Source organism: Giraffa tippelskirchi, chromosome 3 (assembly GCF_054371585.1).
Source record: "Giraffa tippelskirchi isolate mGirTip1 chromosome 3, T2T-mGirTip1v1.2.pri, whole genome shotgun sequence".
NCBI lineage: Eukaryota > Metazoa > Chordata > Mammalia > Artiodactyla > Giraffidae > Giraffa > Giraffa tippelskirchi.
The window spans coordinates 169,409,370-169,433,756 of NC_137277.1; the positions used below are offsets into that span (position 1 = coordinate 169,409,370).

Consider the following 24,387-nt stretch of genomic DNA (forward strand, 5'->3'; position numbering starts at 1 on the left):
CTTTGGATATCTGATGCGAAGAACTGACTCCTTAGAAAAGACCCTGATGCTGGGAAAGATGGAAGGCAGGAGAAGGGGACAACAGAGGATGAGATGATTGGATGGCATCACTGACTCGATGGACAAGAGTTTGAGCAAGCTCCAGGAGTTGGTGATGGACAGGGAGGCCTGGCATGCTGCAGTCCATGGGGTCGCAAAGAGTTGGACATGACTGAGTGACTGAACTGTGTGTGCTGTGCTAAGTCACTCAGTTGCATCTGACTCTTTGCAACCCCATGGACTGTAGCCTGCCAGGCTCTTCTGTCTACAGAATTCTTCAGTCAAGAATACTGGAGTGGGTTGCTATGCCCTCCTCCAGGGGATCTTCTCAACCCAGGGATTGAACCCAGGTCTCTTGTTTCTCCTGCACTGGAAGGGAGATTTTGGGAGATGCTGGGGCAGGAACAGTGACTGCCAGATTTAGGTGGGGGAAGGAAGGCCAATGTTTTTTTTGCTGTTTGCCTAAGTGCAAAGGTTTATTAGAAGAGGCTGAGGTATTTTTAAAAGGCTGTTTCTCTTGTTGTATTTTCAAATAGCAGAGAAATGGCTTTTTCTTTTTTTTTTTTTACTACTCATAACACTTTATTTTTACTTTGTACAAAATACAAAAATGCAAATCCAAAGAGTACAGACCAGTAGTGACAGGCACACTGCACAACAGCAAACCTTGTCTAGCAAGACATTAGTTTTTTAAACTTTATTTTAGTGGATACATGCATTATATAAAATAACAACAACAACAAAAACACACAAAGAGGCTAAAGATTTCACTATTTCTACCCCCAAAGTAATGCAAGATTACTTTCAAGACTTTGGATGAGAACAAAAAAATTTTTTAAAAGGCCAATAATATTTTTTTCATATAAAAGTAAAAGCTCCCATAAAATGTCCTTTTTTCCCTCCCCCATCACACTAATTAAAATTTTCTGAAAAGCCACACATATAAACAAAACAAAACAAAAATCCTGAACTGGACAGTAAATACTCAAGAGGGTTGTTAACCTAGGTAACCGCTCAGTAGTTTAAAGTATCTTTTAGACATTTTGAAGCCTTTCTATTCATTTCTCAGTACAGTGTTCCACCATCTTGCTCTTTTCCCCCTTAAGACTTCCCAGAACAGAAATGCTGCATCATTGAGTCTCTGAACCTAAGAACTAGTTTTGAAAAAGAAAGTCATGTACAAAAATATTTAACAGAACTAGGAAAGATGTAGGAAAGGAGTCTTTTCTTCATAGCAAAGTAGTCTTTGCTTTGCATGGTTCCTTCCGTATACTCTTCACGGTTTGTTTATCTGCCCCATGAATAAGACAGCACCTGGAGAATTAAAAGGAAACAATGCATAACTCTAGTCTTTCAGATAAGATGGAAGATATATCTAAGGGGAGGTTTCTGGGCTGTCTTTAACCCCTCTGCTCTTAAGCAATGCTATCCAATGGAACTTTCTGCAGTGATGGGAGTGGTCTGCATCTTCACAGTCCAATATGGTAGCCACTGGTCACGTGTGGCTATTGAGCCTTTGAAATGTGGTTTAAGAAACTGAATTTTAAATTACATTTCAATTGCTGTTGTTTAGTCACTAAATCGTGTCCAATTCTTTTGCAACCCCATGGACTATAGCCTGCCAGGCTCCTCTGTCCATGGGATTTCCTAGGCAAGAATACTGGAGTGGGTTGCCACTTCCTTCTCCAGGGGATCTTCCCAACTCAGGGGTTGAACCCGAGTCTCCTGCATTGGCAAGTGGATTCTTTACCACTGAGCCACCCGGGAAGCCCAAAAAGCTAAGTCTCCACGTGTGGCTAGAGGCTCCCATTTGGACTGTTTGGCTCAGGAGCACACTAATTATAATGAAGAAGATGCAATGAGATAAAAGGATAAGGAGGCAGCTTAGGTTATTGATCAAAAGCAGAGTAAAATCTAGAATATGTTAGTTTCTACTCTGCACCAACATGAAGACAACCTCTTCACAAAGACAGTCTTAATTATTCTTCATAACTGTACTGAGAGGTAGGAGTTACTGTTATTCTAAATTAAAGATGAAGCTAAAAGACAGAGCTAACTTTGAACCCACGACTCAGAGTTAACTGACTGAACTAACAAGTCTCAGGTCATAACAGCAGGGTGCCCTTACAAAGGCTGAAGACATGTAGCTTCCTGAAAAATCTACCAAATTGCATTTATTAACAACAACAACAAAAAAGCAGATGTCAAAAAGCCCCAAAGGACTGCAGAGGTCTTCAGATGTTAAAAAAAACAAACAGACAAAACCTAAAATCCTGTGTTTGAGAGATGCCATCACACTGTGTAAAAACAGTCTGATTCTCCTTTCTCTGCAAAGGGGGCAGTTACATGACTCAAAGTGTTGGCACTTGTTGACACGTGGGAGAAGGATTCAAAGTTGCACCGCTGGAGTAAATTCACAGCTAGTGAACAATGGGAGAGGACAATCACTCACCTGTGGGATTATGTCGGATGAAAAACAGAAAAGGTCTGTCTACTATAAACCAGGGAGGCGATGACCTTGCAATCAGAATCGCAGCTGCGGGAAGAAAAGGAAAACCCATTGTACACCCAGCATGAGGCCAGCAAAGGCAGCATGTAATTCAAGGCAGGACATCATTCCTGCCCCAGAGGCTGGCCATGAAACAACAGGCCCTGTGGTCACCCCTGACGGCACAGCCACCATGGGCCAGGCCCTTTCCAATCCGCCTCATTTAGTACACACAAGCGCATCGCCTTTAAAAAACTTGCTTACTCCATGTAGCGCTCTTATGGGGATGAATTGAAACATATCACAGCTCTTAGAACAATGTGTGTGTATGTGCTCAGTCACTTAGTCGTGTCCGACTCTTTGCAACCCCATGGACTGTAGCCCATCGGGCTCCTCTATCCATGGGATTTCCCAGGCAAGAATGCTGGAGTGGGTTGCCATTTCCTCCTCCAGGGGATCTTCCAGACCCAGGGATCGAACCTGTGTCTCTTGCACCTCCTGCATAGGCAGGTGGGTTCTTTAACAGCGTTTGCCACTTAATAAGCACCCAATACATATTCACTGTTACTATGAACTGTGTTTCATTCATACCATCTACCTAGCTGAGGCCTGGCCCCTGGTCCTTCTGGCCTATCCAAATCCTTTCTCGGTACCAAGGACCAGCTCACTTCTCAACCATTTTGTCTGTGCCTTCTCCTTTGGGCTCATTATCTAGACCGTCTTCACACTGGCAGTGTAGACTGCTCATCTGGGGCCTACTACCTGACACTGATATTCATCTCATCTGGTGTGGACAATGGAAGCAAACATATCTACGCTTATGGTCTTAGACACATTTCCTCTGCCCTGTTTCCCAATGGTAGCTTTGACCTAATAAGCCAGTCATAGGCCTTGCAGAAGGGCAGATGCCTGGCATAACTGCCCCATGCTTGCTGCAATGCCCCAGTCTTCTTCCTCAAACCCCTGGGAAGCTTTAATGACTTGGGATTGATGTTGTAACGGAAACAGCTGCAGCTATGCTCGGACAAACCGCTCAACCTAGGGTTATTACAATCAAATCAAGAGTCAGCAAGAGATATGGACTGAACTGTATCCCTCAAAATCTGTCTGCTGAATCCCTAGCCCCAAGTGTGACTGTATTTGCAGACAGGGCCTTTAGGGAAGTCTTCATTTTATTTTCAAATTTTTTAAATTTGATTTTGGCTGTGCTGGGTCTTCGTTGGTGTGTGGGTTCTTCTCTAGTTGCGGTGCACAGGCTTCTCCTTGCTGTGGCTTCTATTTTTGTGGAGCACAGGCTCCAGGGCACAAGGGCTTCAGTGGGTTCGGCTCCCTGGGCTCTGGCGCACAGGCTCTGTAGTTGTGGCACACGGGCTTAGTGGCTCCATGACACGTGGGATCTTCCCGGATCGGGGATCAAACCTGTGTCTCCTGCACCAGCAGGTGGATTCTTTACCACTGAGCCGCGAGGGAAGCCCCAGGAAGGCTTTAAGTTTAAATGAGGCCATGAAGGTAGGGCTCAAATCCAACAGGACTGGTGTCCTTATAGGAAAAGAGGGAGAGGCCAGGGATGTGAACACACAGAAAAGGCCGTGGGGGGACACAGCAAGCGGGTGGCCGCCTGCAAGCCAAGGAGAGAGGCCTCAGGAGACACCAACCCTGACAACACCTTGATACTGGACTTCTGCCTCCAGAAATGAGAAGTAAATTTCTGTTGCTTAAGCCACCTACTCTGTGGTAGCTTGCCATGGCAGTCCTAGCAGACTAATACAGCAGGGCTGGCTTCAAGGACATGTGACCTGGGCAATCACAAGACCCCACACTCACAGAGGCCCTACACTTGGTCTAGTGCTTTGTGGATGCTGACTTGAATTTTTTTTTTTTTAATATTATTTACTTATTTGACTGCACTGGGTCATAGCTGTGGCATCCAGGATCTTTAGTTGCGGCATGTGGGGTCTAGTTCCCTGATGAGGGATCGAACCCAGGCCCCCTGCATTGGGAGCACAGTCTTAGCCACTGGACCACCAGGGAAGTCCTTGAAATTCTTAGTAAGTTTTGAACAAAAGGCTCCATGTTTTCATTTAGCACGGGGGCCCTGCAACTTACGTAGGCGGTCCTGATAGTACTAATTGGCAACATTGCTCAATAACTTTGGCAAAATTTAGATGTCACTTTCTAGCTCTTTGTTTTAAATGCTACTTTAAGGAAATAAAAATTAAGTGTTTATTCTAGGAAGGCAATAAAGGGTCTATTTTGAGTACAAGTGGTACATTTTAATGACCAGAAATATTTGACCCAATTACAAGTTAAGCTAAGACAGTCACTTTATGAGTTCACAGAGTTTGGCCAGATCTATTCATCCAATCTCATATGGATAATTAGGGGGTACAAGAGCCAACCTAAGACTGTTCTGTTTTCTCCTTCATTATATGAGCCATTGAGGAGAAAGCAAATGTAGAAGTTCTAATTATCGAGGAAGGCTGCAGAGCAATCCTGGCAGAATTCAACTATTGCTTGCTAATTCTTCTCTTGGTCCTGGATAGACTCAATTGGCTATTTTCCTATCAGTAGTTGCTAGTATTTTGTGTTTCAATATGAAAATGGGGCTTTTCTGCCATTAAGAAGCCACAATACGCTTGATGTGTCTGAGAGTAGGGGGGGAGGGGTATCAGTTAACCACCATCCTTAGGTCAAGGTTGAGGGGTCCTGTTTTTATGAAGAAAGATGTATTAGAACACAGCCATGCCCATTTGCTTGTACAGTCAGTCTATACTGCTTTCACACTGCAAAGGCAGAGCTGAGACGTGGAGAGGGAGCCTGTGCAATCCACAAAATCATAAACTCTGTCCCATCCAGCTCTTGACAGAAAAGGTCTGCTGACTCCTGTCCTAGAGGAATTTCTACTGAAGTACTTTCTGTAATGTAACAGACCCTGAGCTTCATGGATGCAGGTTTTCCCAAATTCACCCCTGTCTCCCGAGGGTCAGCCTGCAGCGCCTGGCTAGAAATGGGGCTCAGGACACAGTAGCTGAGTTGATGAAGGAACTGGGAGTGCTTGCTCCCGGCTCCAAGACCCAGGGCTTACTTACTTGTTGCTGCTGAAGCTTTGGTTCCATCTTCACTGACTTCGATTTTTGCTTTTTGCAAGATGTGAGAAACATGAAGGTTTTCTGACCCTGTTTTCAGAAAATAAAACAGAAACAGCATTTCCTTGATATGCAGGCCGCTGGGTTGGGTGAGAGAAGTAATCTTGAAGCCATGGCAAGTTTCAGTCCTTCAAAGGTGTTAGGAGAGGGTGGGACAAATGGAGAGAGTAGCATGGAAACATATACATTACCATATGTAAAACAGATAGCCAGCGGGAATTTGCTGTATGACACGCAGGGAGCTCAAAGCATGACAACCTAGAGGGATGGCACGGGGCAGGAGGGGGCTCCAGAGGGAGGGACATATGTCTATCTATGGCTGATGCATGTTGATGGATGGCAGAAACCAAGGCAATATTGTAAAACAATTATCCTTCAATTAAAAATAAATTAAAAACAAAAACAAAAATCAAAACAAAAAAGTGTCAGAAGAAGTGACTTCTGACAGTCCCCGTGATGGAAGGGTGTAGGGTGACTGTCACTGTGGTGAATTTCAGTCTCTGCTAAGTGAACTGTGACATCACTTCACAGCAGGGAGTCCCAGACCCCAAGTGTGTTAGTTGCCTCTGTCGGTTCAACTCCGATCACTTAAGAATTTTATTAAAAAAATAAAAAGACCGGAGCTTTAAAAAGGTAATCTAGTTTTCTGGAAGAAGCAAGCCAACAATATTACTTTTCAATTACAGAATCTCAGATCCAGAAAAAATACGGCACTTACATACGGGGAACCTGTGGCCCAGAGTGTTAAGGAACTGTCCCCCAGTCACACGGCTCATTAGTGGCAGAGTAAGAGCTGTCTTTCCCGAACACAAGTCCCTCACTTAAGGGCAGAGTAGTGACAGAGGAGGAGGAGCCAGGCTCAGAAGTGCAGCTAGGCCCCTGGGACCTTCTACTGAACACTCTTTCCTTCGCAGCAAATCTCACCATTCCAGCAACACCCACTGGGGTCAGCATTTGAGAAGAATGCAAACAGAAGTTAATGTTGACCCTCATGGGACACAGGTCTGGTGCAAAGGGAGAAAGTGCTTTTTGTGTCGTCTGCTTTTAAATCGTCTGCACAGGTGCTCGGCTGGAATGTGACTGATTGTGAGGGTGTTTCCAGGGCCCTCGTCACCTGCACGGTTAAACGGCACCTGCTCCTCCCTTGCAACACCTGTGAACACCCTGTCACAAGTATCTAGTATTTAAGCTACAACACATAATCCTGAAGGGGAAAGTGCAGGGTAAAACAGCATTTCCCAGGCTTCACTGGGATGAGGAGCCTTGTTCAGGTGAAGATGCTGAGTCAGTAGGTCTGAGTCAGACCCACGATCGTGAATTTCAGACAAGGTGATGCTAATGCAGCTGGATGAGGGAAGAGCGTTTGGTTAACACGGGATGGGAGTCTCAGGACATCTATGGAGCTGCAGTTTTACCAGGGGAGTCGCGTTAATCCCCACGACAGGTACCCAGGTGTTCACTAACAGGCAACTGAGGTTGGTACTGAACTATTCTCTTATCACTCCAGGGGAAAAGTACGAAATGGAGCACAAATAATGTTTAAGCCTTGTCTGTGGAAGGAGCTGGCTGTGCTATCAATTAAAAAGTACAAGGACCAACGATTGAGATATGACTCTACGGAAAAAAATTACATGTAACTGGCAAAGGAAGGGATATCATACCAGCTGTGTCCTAGATGGTTTGGCAAAGGCAATTAATCAGCCTCCTTTGAATTTATATTTCAGATTAATGGGATTGAGATGCCAAAATCCTATTTGCACATACAGGCACCTGCAGTTGTTGGTGGAAGTTAAGCCACTTGAGAGCTCAAACATTCTTGATCTTGAAATTTGAAAATACAGGGGAAAATTGTGCATTTGGAAAAAGAAGAGACAAATTAATTAAGTGCCAAATTTTTAGGTAATGGAAACAATACATGCAATGTTTCTTTAAATGCATGCAGTCACGTAGGTTTCCCATGAAATGTACATGGGAAATGTAAGCGATGGATGACTCATGCTGATATAAGTGATGAAAGCTCAGTAGCATCATTTGGTGAGGCATCCAATGAAACCCTGAAGAGTTTTACAGCAACACATTCCTAATGTTGACCTTTTCTTTCTGAACAAATCAGAAACTCAGTTTATAACATACTGTTCAAGTCTAACAGTGAGTTTTAAATTGAACATACTTGTTATTTTTGCAAAATTCGCCTTTGATGGATCAAACATATCAGTGATGCCAAGGACTTTCAGCGGCTCCTTCAAATCTGTTTGTGCTACAGCTGTGAACCTAGCACAAAAGCAGAAAACAGGGGGAAAATCATTATAAATGATATAAAATGATATAATCAATGCCAGTGGAAAAAAAATGTTTACAAACATGTTTTTAAATGTATACTCTGAACAGTCATATCTTAAATTTTAATGCCAAGATTTAAGTACCAGGTAAGTAGAGAACAACCCATCTCTCGAACATATACATGGCAAAACAAAACAGTAACAGCAAGTAGCGGTGTCCTCACCCTCGTGGGCAATAGGCTCCCCATTCCAGCACAACGAAGAGCTATGGAAGTACTTTCTCTTATGCTGAATGGGGAGATGCAGGGTTGCAATAGGAAAGAATCGCTGTATTCTCTTACAAGTTAATTGCTAAAGGGATGTTGCCTTTAAGCTTAAATTACACCTATTGGCCCATCTCTGGGAACTCTGCCTCCCAGGTCATCAGCATTAAGCTAACCTACTTTTGTTTAGCTCATAGGAAATAGGCCAGGCCCATCTGTGAATGATTGCAGGGAGGAAGAAATTGACACATCCCCTCTGGAGACTGATGGAAACCAGGAAACGTTCAACTTTACTCCCTCCCCTTTTAGTATAAAAGAAGCTTGAATTCTAACTCAGGCAAGATAGTTCTTTGGGACACTGGTCCACCATCTTCACAGTCTGCTGGCTCTCTGAATAAAGTCGCTATTCCTTGCCCCAGCAACTCATCTCTCTCTCTCTCTTCCCTTTCTTTTAGAATATTTATTTATTTGGCTGCTCCAGGTCTTAGCTACGCCACTCAGGATCGTTGATCTTCGTTGCGGCATGTGGGACCTTTAGTTGTGGAATGTGGGACCTAGTTTCCTGACTGGGGATTGAACCCAGGCCCCTTGCGTTGGGAGCAGGAAGTTTTAGCTACTGGACCACCAGGGAAGTCCCATCAACTCATTTCTTTATTGGTCTGTTGCTCAATGAGCAGTAGACTCGGTAACAGGGTATTGACAAGTGTTGAGTATTCTACTGTCTTCCCCCATATCCAACCACAGAACCACTATCATTATTGGGATTGTGGATGGTCAAAGGGAGGACATTCCTGCTAGTTAGGGTTTGCATTCTGGAAGCATTTTACCATTAAAACAGGGGCAAACATTAGAATGATATTCCTTTGCGTATGATATGGATTTGTTGGATACTTGGACTATGGCATTATAGCTATACATATGTACATGTCAGTTATTAAATCTGTCATCAGAAGATGTGTTTACCAGATTTTATCACATCCTGTGGGACAGCAACAAGGGTAAGTGAGCAGACTCATCACAGATGGGCTGTAATGGTAATTTACCATTACAATTATAATTTGCGTACATCACCAGCCTATTCATTTATGGCAAGCATTGCCTTATGTGAAGGCTTATTTTACAACAAAAAACTCTTGGGAGGATTATTATAATACTTATTACGAATATATGCCTCTGATTGCTTAACTCAGTGACTAGAGAATTAAAAGTTATCAGAACTGGAAGGTATGCGTGTGTGTGTGCTCAATCGTACCCAACTCTTTGCAACCCCATGGATGGAGCCCACCAGGCTCCTCTGTCCATGGGATTTCTCAGTCAAGAATACTGGAGTGGGTTGCCATTTTCTATGCCAGGGGATTTTCCCGACCCAGAGATCAAACCCGCATCCCCTGCATTGGCAGGCGAATTCTTGACCACTGAGCCACGAGAAGCCCCCTTTGAACAATGAGATATACTAAAAACCCTTGTAGTGGCACAGCAGCTTGTGGTCTGGTGGAGGGCTTAGTGACCAGGCTGTTTTCTCTCCTTCCCCATCGTCATTATCCTGCCACAGAAGAGGCACAGGGATTGAAAACCAACTTCTACAAAAGCATAGCTTTGTATTCCCACCATGCAATTTCTGCAAAATAAAGCGGGGTTTCATGATGTGTCAGCCTTCGGTTGTCTGGTATGTGACACAGTCACTCTCAGGGCTCGAGGGCTCCCGCTGTTTCCTCTTTTAGGGACAGGGGCTACTTACTTGGGTAGGATGACCTGCACTCGCTTGGGCACCATGGTGCTCACCCAGCTGTCGAGGGTCTTCGTGCTGATGTGAGGGACGATGGCCGAGAGTGGGACGGAGCTCTCTGTCGGCAGCGCAATCAGCATGCTGATGCTTTCGCCGTGGTAGGGCAGCTCGATGAAGTTGTACCATAAGCCACTGGGGGTGCTTGTAGACCCTAAAGAAATCAGAGGCAGGTTCAGGGCACCGTTGGTGACTTCCAGAAGGGGCATGAGCAGTTGCTGATGGCCAGGGTAGTTTTTTGTTTATTTCATTGTGTTGACTTTGGGGCACATACTTTTATTGTTCTCCATTTTTTATATGCCCATTTCCCAAACATGTTTATTCACCTTTTGAATCTTTCAAATCCTCGGGGCCTACCACCATAGTGTGTGTGTTAGTCGCCCAGTCGCATCCAACTCTTTGTGATGCCATGGACTGTAGCCCACCAGGCTCCTCCGTCCATGGGATTATCCTAGGCAAGAATACTGGAGTGGGTTGCCATTTCCGTCTCCAGGGGATCTTCCTCACCCACCCAGGGATCAAACCTGCGTCTCTTACATCTCCTTCATTGGCAGGCGGGTTCTTTAGTGTCTGAGGCACCAGGGAAGCCCCCACCACATACCACATAGTAGGCATCAACAAACATTTCATTTTCAAAGGATGGCCATTCATGCATCCATCCTCCTTTTAATAGTAAGAAGACGACTGATATTCAGGCCCCATGTGTATATTTTTAAAGGATGAGAAACAGTGCATTTTCAAAGTCAAGCTAACATTCAGGTGAGTGTGTCAGGTGGTTTGGTCCTAACCGCTTCGCCTTTGATTTCATTTTTTGTATTGTAAGATCTCTAGAAGACAAATAAATGCCCAGCCACGTTCGTCTACACAGCCCTCACTGCTTTCCCCCTTCATTTTCTGTTTTTATGAAAGCTTCCAAAAACAGCTTTCTTAGAAAGTCAAAGATAAGGGCAATTATTTCTTCCTTCCCTGGTAAAGAATTCTTTAGTCTAGACATGTCTAGAATGCCTTTGGCCACACTAAATCTAAGTAGAATTAAACCAGATCACAAAGCATGTAGAATGCAGTGCTTTGTAAGAAGCTGACCTTTGTCAGATGGATGAAGGGGTGAATGTGAGCTGCCTAACCATGATTATTTTGGTGGAGCCTCCGTGGGTGTGAAGAAAAGTTGGGGGTGGGTAGTAAACAGCTTCCCCTGTTTAGGGTCCACTCTGTGCCAGGCCCACACCAACCATGCCAACACATTTAGGATCTACAGCACCTCACAAAGATTTAAGCAGTCCTATTTTACAGCTGTGCAAGTGTTCGTCACCCAGTCGTGTCCGACTTTGCAACCCCATGGACTGTAGCCAGCCAGGTTCCTCTGCCCATGGGATTCTCCAGGTAAGAATACTGGAGTGGGCTGCCATTCCCTCCTCCAGGGGATCTTCCTGACTAAGGGATCGAACCTGGGTCTCCTGCATTGCAGGCGGATTCTTTACTGTCTGAGCCACCAGGGAAGAATTTTACAGCTGGGGAAGCTACAATTAGAGACACTAACTAACTTGTCAAGAAGGGACACTTGGCTGAGAAGTGGAGCAGAGCTCCGTATTGACTCAGTACGTCTAAACCCAAAGGTGCTCCTCCCTCACTCTCAGACTCCCTACTCACTCTTCATCCATTCTGGTAAGTACCATGAGGGCTTTCTGATAGTTTACAGTACCCATGCTTACTAATAAAGACTCAAGAATGATTTCAACCAGCACTTCCCACAAAGTCGTCTAGAGAACACACAGCCTGCAAAACACCTGGTAGACAAAACGAGTTCCACATCCCAGGAAGCACCGGACACCCGATTCTTCTTGCACATTCATAATACACAACAGTATGAGAAAGGGTCTGAGAGGTCCCAAAGAAAACTGTTTAACTCTAGTTATTCCCAGGTTTCCTAAATTAATTTGATCTTAGAATCCTTTTATTCCACGTGAAGGGGCTTCCCTCGTGGCTCAGTGGTCAAGATTCTGCCTGCCAATGCAGGAGACAATTCCTGGGTTCAATTCCTGGGTCCAATTCCTGGGTCTAGAAGACTCTGGAGGATGAAACGGCTGCCCACTCCAGTATCCTTGCCTGGAGAACCCCATAGATAGAACAGCCCGGTGGGCTATAGCCCATGGGGTCACAGAGAGCTGGACACAACTTAGTGACTACATAACAACAATCCCATGTGAAACATTCAAAACATTTAGCAACTAAGCAGTACAACTGAGGATCGCCCATCAGAGTGAGTGCAAGTACAGTCACGGCGGGTGTTGGGGAGAAGCCCAGGGCGTGGGTGTGGGGCCCAGAGGGACCATGAACGTCCCAGGAAAGGAGCTTCCACAGAGCTTGCCTGAGTATCCCAAGAAACCTTTACATCAGCCATGCAATGATGGGAGAGCTGTAAGAATTAACTACATGAATGGAAAACCAGCATTTCTAGATTATGTGGATCCTGAAATGTTTTCTTGAACACGTCCAACTTTAGAAGAATATCTCAGTAATCCTGGTGAGGTTCCTTAACCTCTGTGTGCCTCCTGGTTTGGAGAACAGAGAGATCAGGAATATAAAAAGTGTGAAAAACTGTATAGCCAACAAGGTCCTACTGTAATAGCACAGGGAACTCTGCTCAATGTTAAGTGGCAGCCTGGAAGGGGGACTTGAGGGAGAGCGGATACATTGCATATGTATGGTGGAGTTCCTTTGCGGTCCACCTGAAACTATACAACATTGTTAATCAGCTATACTCTAATATAAAATAAAAAGTTAAAAAGTATGTAGCCCACAAGATTATTGTGAGGATGAAGTTAGAAGCCATATACAAGGTACTCAGCGGGGTTTCCCTGGTGGCTTAGTGGTAAAGAACCCACCTGCCAATGCAGGAGACATGGGTTTGATCTCTGGCTTGGGAAGATCCCCTGGAGGAGGAAATGGCAACTCACTCCAGTATTCTTGCCTGGGAAAAATCCCACGGACAGAGGAGCTTGGCGGGCTATACAGTCCATGGGGTCGCAGAGTTGGACACAACTTACAACTAAACAACAACAAGGTTCCCAGCAGGGCCCGGCCACGGTGGGTGCCCAGTGAACACTGGCCACCTCTTCCTCCTCCTCTGAATAACCGAGAAAGACAAAACATTTAAGAATGAGAGAAAAGAGAAAGCGAGTTTCTCTCATGATCTTCACTTGACTGTTCTTTGGGGATGACCTTTGCTAATCACTGTATCTGAGACAAGAACCTTCAACAAGCCCGTTCTCCAGATAGGGGTAGGGAGAGAGGTCCTAATGAAGGGAGAGACTGTGAACTTTGATACGTAGTGAAGTGAAGTGAAAGTCACTCAGTTGTGTCCAACTCTTTGCGACCCCATGGACTATACAGTCCATGGAATTCTCCAGGCCATAACACTGGAGTGGGTAACCTTTCCCTTCTCCAGGCAATCTTCCCAACCCAGGGATCGAACCCAGGTTTCCCACATTGCAGGCGGATTCTTTACCAACTGAGCCATCAGGGGATGTAAGAAACACTTTTAGCTGTGTGTGTGTGTGTGTGTGTGTGTCGCTCAGTTGTATCCGACTCTTTGTGACTCTATAGACTGTAGTTTGCCAGGATCCTCTGTCCACAGAATTCTCCAGGCAAGAATACTGGAGTGGGTAGTCATTCCCTTCTCCAGGAGATCTTCCCAATCCAGGGATTGAACCTGGGTCTCCCGCGTTGCGGGCAGACTCCCTACCATATGAACCACCAGTAATATGACAAAATGGTGAGGCTCTTAGAATACATGACACTACAGGAGGACAAGACAGCATCTCCTTGAGGAAGAAATATGCGAGCAATTCATGGGTCACTTGGTGTCGCCTGTTCCCATCATATGCCTCTGCCTGTAGGGCTGCCCAGGCACCTGGGGTGCTGGTCTCAGCTCAGGACACATGTGGACCTCACTCTCACCCAGGTTCTGTCTCAGGGCTGCCTGAGAATCCAAGATGAGATTCTGGGTCTTACCCCTGCATCATAAAATGGTCTCAGCAGAAACTGAAAATGATGGGAAAGAGAAAAAAAAACCCACTTCCTAATAAACCTTTTAATTCTCAAAGAAAACATTAGATTCCTATGCTGGTAGAGCTCATTTTTGGAAACTGTGAAATCTGGGAAGTTGCTAATAAAGGACTGCTCCGTGGCATGAAATAAGGACCTGGAGACATTCATTAAACACTTCTAGAAGTGTTTACTGTTCTGGTGAGAATCAGGGTCATGAAAAATGAAGTTATGACCTGGAGTGTGTTCCAGGTGGGGCAAGAGCTGCTACTTGTACCAGGGAATCCAGCCTTGAGGAGACACACCGTTAACTGATCAGTAAGGTGAATAACAGCTAATCAATTTGCATCTAGTCACTCACATCTGTCTGATGGTCCATTTCTCCCCGGCCCTAATTCTCATCACAGGAGCAGATGACAAATGTCAGCTAGGATGACTCCATACACAGCCCCCTTCCACGCTTATCTTTACTTGTGGAAGTGAAAGTGAAAGTGTTAGTTGCTCAGTTGTGTCCTCAGACGTGTCCGACTCTTTGCGACCCCAGGGACTGGAGCCCACCAGGCTCCTTTGTCCACGGAATTCTCCAGGAAATAATCCTGGAGTGGGTAGCCATTCCCTTCTTGGATCTTCCTGACCCAGGGATCAAACCCAGGTCCCCTGCATTGTAGGCAGATTCTTTATTGTCTGAGCCACCAGGGTAAAAAAACATTTTTCCTCTCCGTCCACCCAATCATGGAAGTACTGCTTTCACAGCATGGTTATACAGAGGGCAAAGGTTAAAGACACAATTATCTGGAGTCAGAGGACCTGGATTCAAACCGTGGCTCCGACACACCAGCTCTAGGACTTGGGCAAGTTCCTGAACTGCAAGTCTTAGTTTCTCTATCTGTAAAATGGGATGATAGTATCCACCTTACAGAGCTCTTGTGAAAATTAAATGAGATAATTCATGCCTGGAGCTCAGGCCAGTGGCTGCACACAGCAAGAAGCCTTCATCTATGGGTGTGGGCAGCTTTGTAAGATACTTTAGTTCCTGAGTGTCAGAATCAAATCCATCGGGAGAAACCACACCTGCTTCAGTGGGGCACAGCTCTTGGGTGGAATGAACCAGATGAGGAAGCGGCATCTGGGGATTTTGTGTCAAAGCAGGGAGCCTGTTGCCATCCCAGACCTCCTTCTGCCCCAGGCCCTCCATCCTTTAACATCTGGGAAGCAGACAGTGTTCTCCAGTGAGAATTCCTGGTGTATATAAAGATGTGAATGGAGCGGCCCCATTCATTCTAAAGAGAAGGGAAAGGGTGAAAGAGGGAAAATCAGTTTTTTCTCTTAGATGAATGAAAATGAAAATGTTAGTTGCTCAGTCGTGTCTGACTCTTTGTGACCCCGTGGACTGTAGCCCGCCAGCCTCCTCTGTCCATGGGATTCTCCAGGCAAGAATACTGGAGCGGGTTGCCAATTCCTTCTCTAGGGCATCTTTCCAACCAAGGGATTAAACCTGCATCTCCTGTATTCCCTACATTGCCGGTGGATTCTTTACCGCTGAGCCACTAGAGAAGCCCTCTTAGATGAACGGTGATCCACAAAATCTTTTAATGAACAGGAAAGAATCAAACATTGAAAATACAGAGAAGATTTAGAACTTTCTAGGTGGTGCTTTGGGGATGGTCTGGTTTTTCTGGGAAGCCCTGTAAAGTACTCTGATTTCTACTTTAAGTCCTATAATGGAGGAGATAACCAGGGTTCTTAAGTATTAAGAACCCTTCTCAGCCTGTAAAAAAGGAGAGAGAATATTTTAAATATTCAGTATCAGGAAAGCCTTGTAGACGAAAGTCCCTCTAATTACTTCTATTACAAGCAGCTTTGTGGATTTCGGAGTTCTTAAGGAACTGTTCAGGCTATTCTTAAGTAGAAATCGAAATACGTATTTGAGAAAAAGAAGCACATGTTGATCCACTGTACATAGTAGTCTACAATCAGGCTGCAATGGAAAGGGCGTCTGGGGAGAGTTGATGGGGAAGGAAATGTGGTCTGAGCAACTGGGTTGAATACTGGTGCCATTTGCTGGGCAAAGGAACACTGCAGGGAGAAGCAGATGGTGAGGGCAATAGTGTGTCTACCTGTGGAACTAGAACTTGGTAGACAACTAAGCGGAGATGTAATATGGACACACAGGTATGAGCTGTAAGCTCAGAGGAGAGTGGAAGCTGGAAACATACTGTATATTCACAGAACACACACGCACATATACATACACACGTTTGGATTCTTCTGTGGTCTCTGTCAAAACAAGTGAGTCTCTTAAGTCAAAACTCATAGCCATAAAAACCAAAAACTTGTTAACAACTTTGACTCAGCAATTCCTATCCAAGGAAATTACGTTTATTGATCTATTCATTCATTCATTTGGCCATGCTGCATGGTTTGCGGGATCTGAGTTCCCTGACCAGGAATCAAACCCAGGGCCCTGGCAGTGGAAGCACGGCATCCTAACCACTGAACGACTACGGAATTCCCAAGGAAATTATCTCCAGCAGTTCCAATGCTATGCTATGCTATGCTAAGTCGCTTCAGTCGTGTCCGACTCTGTGCGACCTCATAGACGGCAGCTCACCAGGCTCTGCCGTCCCTAGGATTCTCCAGGCAAGAATACTGGAGTGGGTTGCCATTTCTTTCTCCAGTGCATGAAAGGGAAAAGTGAAAGTGAAGTCGCTCAGTCGTGTCCGACTCTTAGCGACCCCATGGACATACAAACATCTAAAGACTCATGTACAGGAATGCTCACTCTAGTGCTGTTACAGGAAAAAAGTAAATGGCCATCCAGAGGATACTATGATATGCAGATACTATGATATGTAGCTGATAAAAGGATCAAGTAGATCCAAAGAAGTGACATAAAGTTTTCCAAGGGAGATTGTCCAATAAAACAGATTACAGAATAGAAATGTAATCCCATGTATGCAAAAAGTTGCACAGACATATTTTATATACCCACAGAAAAGGTCTCAAATGATACACCAAACACTTAATAGGAGTTTTTATACTGGAAAGGGGATTATAGGGGGATATGTTCTTTCTGCCTTATATACTGTTATGTTTGAAGATTTTGCAATGAGTGTGAAATATACTTCCACCAATTTTAAGGCTTTTTTTTTAATGGAAAAGTTTCTGCCCTCAAAGTGCTTCCAGTTTATGGAACTTAAGTCAGAAGGGTTTTCCCCTCCTATTTCCATCCTCTCCTTAATATTTTACTAAGTGAATCCTCTCAGAGACCTTAACATCTCGGATGAAAAGTGGGGAAGGCTGATAAATGGGTAAATGGAACAGCAATGTTCCAGCAAAGGATGGCTCAGCTTGGCTGAGGTCTATGAGAGGTTGGGCAGCGGGCACCAGAGGCCATGTGAGTGACCAGCTGCCAGGACCCCCTGCCTCCCAGCCCTGGCTGGTCATATGGGTCAGACGGTGATGAGACAGGCAGCAAATGGGTGACCCGCTGGGCGGTCTATTGTCATGAAAACAAATGCCTGCCTGAGGCCACCATGGACTACTGGGCTTTCTTCACAAGACAAACTGGCCCCCTCTTTCCATGAAAAGCTGCCTTGCCGGCCAAAGGGGGAAACCTGGGAACAGACAATGTCACTGGACTCTGCTGCACGGTCCACGGAAGGCCCTGGGTTCCAATCCCAGGTGCAGAAAGTGGGGCAGGAGAGACGGCCCCTGGCCACTCGCAGTGTTGACTTGGGAGGGAACGGGACCAACGGGACTTTCATGGTCTGCTGTGAATTCAGTACAGGTGAGTCAAGGTCCAACAGCTAACCGGCAGGACACTAAACTGGGGCAGTTAGAGTGGAGTTTCATGGAGGGACCACTTATAAAGCAAGGGGAGAATACAGAGGAGTCAGGATGGTACCCTGGGCCACAAACATGATGCCATCACCAGCCTTAGGCGGGGAGGGGAGGGGGTGGTGGCCCAGAGACAAAGGGCCCTTGGGCAGGTCCTGACAGCAGGAGACCTTGCGTGGAGGGATGAGGCGGCCCCCGTGATGCAGGGAGAGCACTGGGGTGCTAATGCCCGACCCCGCTCTCTCCCTTTACTCCACCACCTGCTGGCTCACCCCATCAGCCAACCGACAGGAAGCCCAGGGGCAAGGAAACCCACTGATGCAGCCTCCTGGGGGCTCAGAAGGGAGTGGAGGAGAGAGAACATGAATCAGGGAAGGCGGGGAAGAGAGCCCCCACACCGTGGAGCTGCGGAGTTTCAATCATCGACCATAAGAATGTATCTGTCTCACTTTCTATAAAGTGCACACCTATTCTCAGATGCTGCTGCTGCTGCTAAGTCGCTTCAGTCGTGTCCGACTCTGTGCGACCCCATAGACGGCAGCCCACCAGGCTCCACTGTCCCTGGGGTTCTCCAGGCAAGAACACTGCAGTGGATTGCCATTTCCTTCTCCAATGCATGAAAGGGAAAGTGAAAGTGAAGTCGCTCAGTCGTGTCTGACTCTTCGTGACCCCTTGGACTGCAGCCTACCAGGCTCCTCCATCCATGGGATTTTCCAGGCAAGAGTACTGGAGTGCGGTGCCATCGCCTTCTCCGTATTCTTAGATAAATCAGTTCTTAAATTGAGAAGCCACCTGGAGGTACAACTCCTTCCCAGGAAACATCCTATATGTTCAAGAAATTCCTACAAACATTTTCATCTTCATGGAAATGTCTACAGACGCCTTGCATTTGAATCTTTCCTGACTTATTCGTTATTTTTTAGCAACAGAAATATACACTGAGGCCCTCTCCAATCTGGTTTATTAGAATGTACAAGGACTGATCTAAAACAAAATAGCTTTTCTTCAGATAGGAGCTAGAGGCAATGCTAGTGTTCCAATGACGTCTTCCTAGGCAAAGTAACCTGCAAGTGATTTATAGACAAAATGAGCCTTCTATTTTTAAAATTTTATTTGCTTTTTTTTTTTGGCCATGCTGTGTGGCTTGTGGGATCTTAGTTCTCTTACCAGGGATTGAACCCATGAGAGTGTGGAGACCTAACCACTGGACCACCAGGGAATTCCCAAGAGACTTTTATTCTCCTCAGTTTCTTTGCATGACACCTTTCTGCAGGACTTTTAAATACATATTATCTTGAAGAAAATGTATTGAGTGAGTGAAAAAATACCACCTGGAAGCTTAACAAATGACAAGGGGGAAGAAGAGTAACTTTGTTTATTGTGTGCCTCCCATGAGTCATTCCTTAATTTAAAGAATTAGGCAGCTAGAGATATGAAGAGAAGTGCTTGATATAATATATACTGTATATGCAAACGGAGTACTTGGGACCCACATGTCCACATATAGATTGGAGACATAAAGGTTAACTTATAAATGAAAAGGAAGTTTAACTGGACCATGAGTATTTCAATGAAAGCAGGTTTATAAAATAATCCCCAGCCTTAGTTCTCTGTGGTAATGAGGCAGAAATGGGACTTTTTCCCCCCTGACTATAAAACTGACATATGCTCATTTAAAAAATTTTCAAACTCAAAGAAAAAATAATCATTTGAAATACTACCACTTAACATTTTATTGAACATCCTCCAAGACATGACTGTATGAGTATATAGAAAGTATTTTACATAAACGAGATGAAACAGCATCTGCTGTTCTGTAACTTGTTTTCTGAAATCAACCACATATTATATAACTTTCTACTTATATAAATCTAATTGTCATGTGCGCTCCACTACATGTACATATACAGCTTCTATTTGCTTGCCAGTGTGTGATTATCTTCAGATTATAAATTCCTTGGTGTGAGACCGTTGGGGCATGGCTTCTAGAAAGTCAGTCAGACCACAGCCCCCAACCCCACCCTCACAGCACCCAAGGGTGCCCATGTGCCCCCACACCAGAGTCATGACTGGGCTGGCCTTGTCAATCTTTGCCATTTTTGCTAATCTGATCAGTGGAAAAGAAATCTAATTTTTACTTTCATTTTTAATTTGGTAAAGTAAGATTGCTAATGATGAGTTGACAATGCATTCATACGTTTACTGTCCATTTATACTTCTTATGTTCTAAATTGCCCTTTTATCTTTAAATTTCAACCTAAAAGTGATGCATGTGTTACACACTAATACATGTTGTTGTTTAGTCACTAAGTGGTGTCCCACACTTTCACGACCCCATGGACTGTAGCCCACCAGGCTCCCCTGTCCATGGGATCTCCAGGCAAGAATACTGGAATGGGTTGCCATTTCCTTCTCCAGGGGATCTTCCTGACCCAGGGGATCGAACCCACGTCTCCTGCCCTGGCAGGCGGATTCTTTACCACTGAGCCACCAGGAAAGCCCATAGTAATACATAATCTTTGTAAATAATGCCAAGACTTACCATGAGCTTTTAAAAAATCCTGCCCTCCCCTCCCCTGTCCTTTTTCAAAACTAAAAAGGCAGACTGCTCCTGACCTTAGTGACAGCACTCGAGGGCCTTTCCGCGCCTGGCGCATTCTAGAACACAGCCTCACCCAGCATGAACTCACCGCAGCGGAACACAGACAGCTGGGCCAGCATGGGCACTTGGTAGGACTTCCCGTCAGCTGCCACGAATGTGCGCTTCTTGGTGTTCTCAGGCAGAAACCGTGATCGCCACAAACCCTTGAAATACACCGCGTTGACCAGGACCAGTCTGGTGAGGGCGCTGTTGAGAAGATCTGGGGACAGCAGATTGTCGATCATACCTGTGCAGGCAGAGAACAGACACGGAGGACACTTGGGACCGGCCATTCGTTGGCGGGCAAAAGGCAGCCGAGGGACCAGGGGGAATTAAAAAATCTAACAAGTTTTAAGATTCAAAGATTTTTAAGGTTTAAAAATTCAAAGAAGACCTTTCACAATATCCTCTTGTCCTTCTAATTGTTTTCCTCACTAAAAATTAAAAGCTGAAAACAAATTAAAAATCAGTGAACCAGAAAAGACTTCAGAGACCCTCTATTTAGAGTCACCAAACTTTTCATCAAGAAATTCTTTTAAAGTTGTAGGATATAAGAGCCACATATTAAAAATCTGTATCTGTTTCTATACCCTCACAATGACCAATTAAAAAATAAAAGGAAAACAAATCCACTTATAATAGCATCAAAAATAATCAATATCTGATAAAAGCACAAGACAAAAACACTGAAAAAAATTATTTTATAACTAATTCCCTATAAGCCCCCTGAAGCCCCCTGTTTTAAGAACATTTTACTTATCCGCATAAGCTATACTCATTAATTCATTTCTGTGTTTGCTAATAACTGACATGTATGGCTGCCCGTGAGGGCTTTTGGTCGGCACAAGATAAACTATCGTCATGTTGATCTGTTTTAACTCCTGGGTTGATTTAATCCCAGTTAAAAATAAAGGAACACTTCAGCCTAAGTAATGTTATCAAAGCTAAACGCTTAATTTCTCTTAAGATTTTAGGAATGTGGAGCATTAGTTTGGAATCCCTGGTTATTACAAAGCTACTTAAAGAAGAGGTAGGACTAAAATCGGTATCTGTATTGATGGGGCAGGCATACGTCTAGGCTCATATTACAGAGATTAAAAAGAACCAGGGTCTGTCTGTATGGAAGAACTAATTGTTAAGGAAGAGCCCTTCATAAGACATCGGGATGGCCCAGCTTGTTTGTGCAGGAGTGACGGAGCAAACATAGCTGTTGCAGTTTCAGGATGCTCTTGTGAATGCATGAAGATCCCCCGCAAGGGCTATCTCTGTCTGAAGCTTTGGATTTTCATTTAGGTTCCTTTTGCTTGGCTTTTAAAGATTCAACTGTGTATTGGTGTGTGTGTGCACCTGTGTATGTGTGTGTATCTGTCTCTGTGAGTGTGTACAGGCTTAAGAGAGATCACTAATACCAAAACTATTAAAAATGAGTTCACTGTAGCTTTTAATCCAAAAACTACCTAATATCAATGCCTGTCACAATACATTAAACGGTGGTGGGAATAAAACCAACAGCTTCTGAAGAAGCAAGACTATCTAATTCAGCAGAGAGAGCTTTAAGTCCTTTTGAATGAAGCTCAGAAAGACTCAGATGGACAATAAACAGATGTTTATGTGAGTCATGGTAAAGAAGCACACCAGGATGGATACTCCGACCCACAGGGTCCTCAGTAAGTCAGTGTCATCACTGCTCTTTACTTACACCAGGGGGTGCCAACGCCCCCTTATAGCAGGACCTGCAAGAAGAACACAAGTGCTATAAATAGCCATCATTCAATGCAAGGGGCCTCTGTGAACACTGGATCCCCTGGGAAGGAAGTGAGAATTCTGTGCTCCAGTGAGTCGGTTTCCCAATAGCCATGTCTTGCCTTCGCTGGGACCATTATCCAGTCCAACTCCTACATACCTTTGAGACACAGCTCAGTGGTCCCTTCTTCTTATATCTCTTCTCTGACTCTCCTCCCATCTCCCAGGAGTTTCCATAAAACCCAATGCTCAGCACTATCGTTACACTGCAGCATTTTATTCTAGCCAAATGTAACACCTGTCTCCCTCAACTAAACTGTGAGCTGCACGAGAGCAAGAACCCCGTCATTCATTTTTGAAAAATCACACCTAAGATTCTACATTCACTCTTCTGTCAGTGTACACCAAGAGTCTGAAGCAATCTCTTCTGCCCCTTTTCCTGAGACAAACAAAGCCTCTTACCGACACTAGGTTTAGGCTGGCTCAACGGCAAAGAATCCGCCTGCCAATGCAGGAGACACAGGTTCGATCCCTGGGTCAGGAAATTCCCCTGGAAAAGGAAATGGCAACCCACTCCAGTATTCTTGCCTAGCAAATCCCAGGGACAGAGGAGGCTGGTGGGCTATAGTCCACGGGGGACACAAAAGGGTCGGATACAACTTAGCAACTAAACGAGAACACTGCCACTGGCAGAACTAAGATATAATAAGGAAGCACAAAGAAATAAGAAGAAAAAAATGCATGGTTGAGGCCAGGAGAGACCTGCCATCTATAATTGTCATGAATATGCATCCATTACCCATCCACCCATCCATCTATCCATGCATTCATTCTTTGATGCCTGCCTACCATGTGCCAGGAACTCTTTAAAGTAAGAAAACAAAACAAAATAAACCTTGTCCTTCAAAAAGCTATAGATTAGAGGGAGGTGGAGGCTGACATAAATGACTTGGAAATACAATTGTAATAAATATCCTACAGTGAAAGTATGGATACTTAAGGATGTGAAGGCAAGTAAGAGGGGGATCCGATCTGGTCAGTGAGATCAGGGATGGATGGGCTCCTTGAGGAAGTATTACTTGAGCCCACAGCTGTAAAAATAGCTCACATTCGCCGAACATTATTTCCAAAGTGTCAACCACTCTGTTAAATGCCTTATGAGTATTATTCATATCCCCATGACAGCCTTAATGTTATTACAAGAATTCTAGTAGGTACCACTGTCTTTTTTTTCCCTTCAGTTTTTCTTTTTTTGGCTGCACCATGAGGCTGGCAGGATCCTAGTTCCCCCACCGGGGATCAAACCTGTGCCCTCGGCAGTGAAAGCACTGAGTCCCAATCACCGGACATCGGGAAAGTCCTGGTTCCGCTATTATATCATCTCCCCATTTTACAGAGGAGGATGCTGAGGCACAGGGAGGTTAAGTAACCAGCCTGATGTTACACGGCCAGTAGGTGGCAGAACTGATATTCAAACTAGGCACTTATGCTTGTAAGGGCTATGCCATTCATGAGATAGTGTGAAATGAACAGGCCAGGGGCTATTGTAATGGGGAGAGCAAGCATTCCAGGAAGCAGGATGCACAGGGGTTTCTGTGATTGGAGACAGGATGGCTGAGAGACTGGGAGGAGGCCCGCGTGGTTGGGTCCCACAGAAAGGGGGTCCCAGGCAAGCCATCACCATATCCCTGGCACACTGGAAAGGCTCCCCCACCCTCTGCAGGGCAGGGTCTGTCATCTCCCCGTGGTGGTTTTCCACATGTGGACTGATTCATCTCCAGTGTCTCTCTGAGACCTCGCATGTAGCCGAGTGCGTCTGAGCGCAGCCATATGGAAATCTGTAGGAGTGTTTTTGGTTGAATGGACAGTGACCAGAGATGCTACTTGTCCTGTAATGTTCAAAACAGCCCCACACAATGAACGGCCCTGCTTCCTGCGTAACTTTCCAACACTCTGCTGCAGAGTCGTGTTCCTGAGAAACCTGCTCAAGGTCATCTGAGCCCAGAACCTCACTTTTCTTGCTTGTAAACACAAAGTATCTTTTTTAAAATAATTTATTTTTAATTGGAGGACAACCACTTTACAGTATTGTATTGGTTTCTGCCATATATTTTGCATACT

The 24,387-nt window shown here is 45.0% G+C and overlaps 1 protein-coding gene across 5 annotated transcripts in view; it reads right to left on the reverse strand.

Moving 5' to 3' along the window:
- Positions 1 to 587: 587 nt before the first annotated feature.
- SERPINE2 (serpin family E member 2) overlaps positions 588 to 24,387 on the reverse strand; it is a 67,281-nt gene continuing 43,481 nt past the window's right edge. For all 5 annotated transcript variants that reach the window (XM_081579647.1, XM_081579645.1, XM_081579644.1 and 2 more), the window contains 6 exons: positions 20,573 to 20,770; positions 9,954 to 10,152; positions 7,844 to 7,944; positions 5,617 to 5,703; positions 2,492 to 2,575; positions 588 to 1,353 (listed from right to left, as the gene is read on the reverse strand). In XM_081579647.1, the coding sequence (XP_081435773.1) occupies positions 1,316 to 1,353; positions 2,492 to 2,575; positions 5,617 to 5,703; positions 7,844 to 7,944; positions 9,954 to 10,152; positions 20,573 to 20,770 (707 nt within the window). In that variant the 3' untranslated portion in view covers positions 588 to 1,315. The remainder of the gene's footprint in view (positions 1,354 to 2,491; positions 2,576 to 5,616; positions 5,704 to 7,843; positions 7,945 to 9,953; positions 10,153 to 20,572; positions 20,771 to 24,387) is intronic.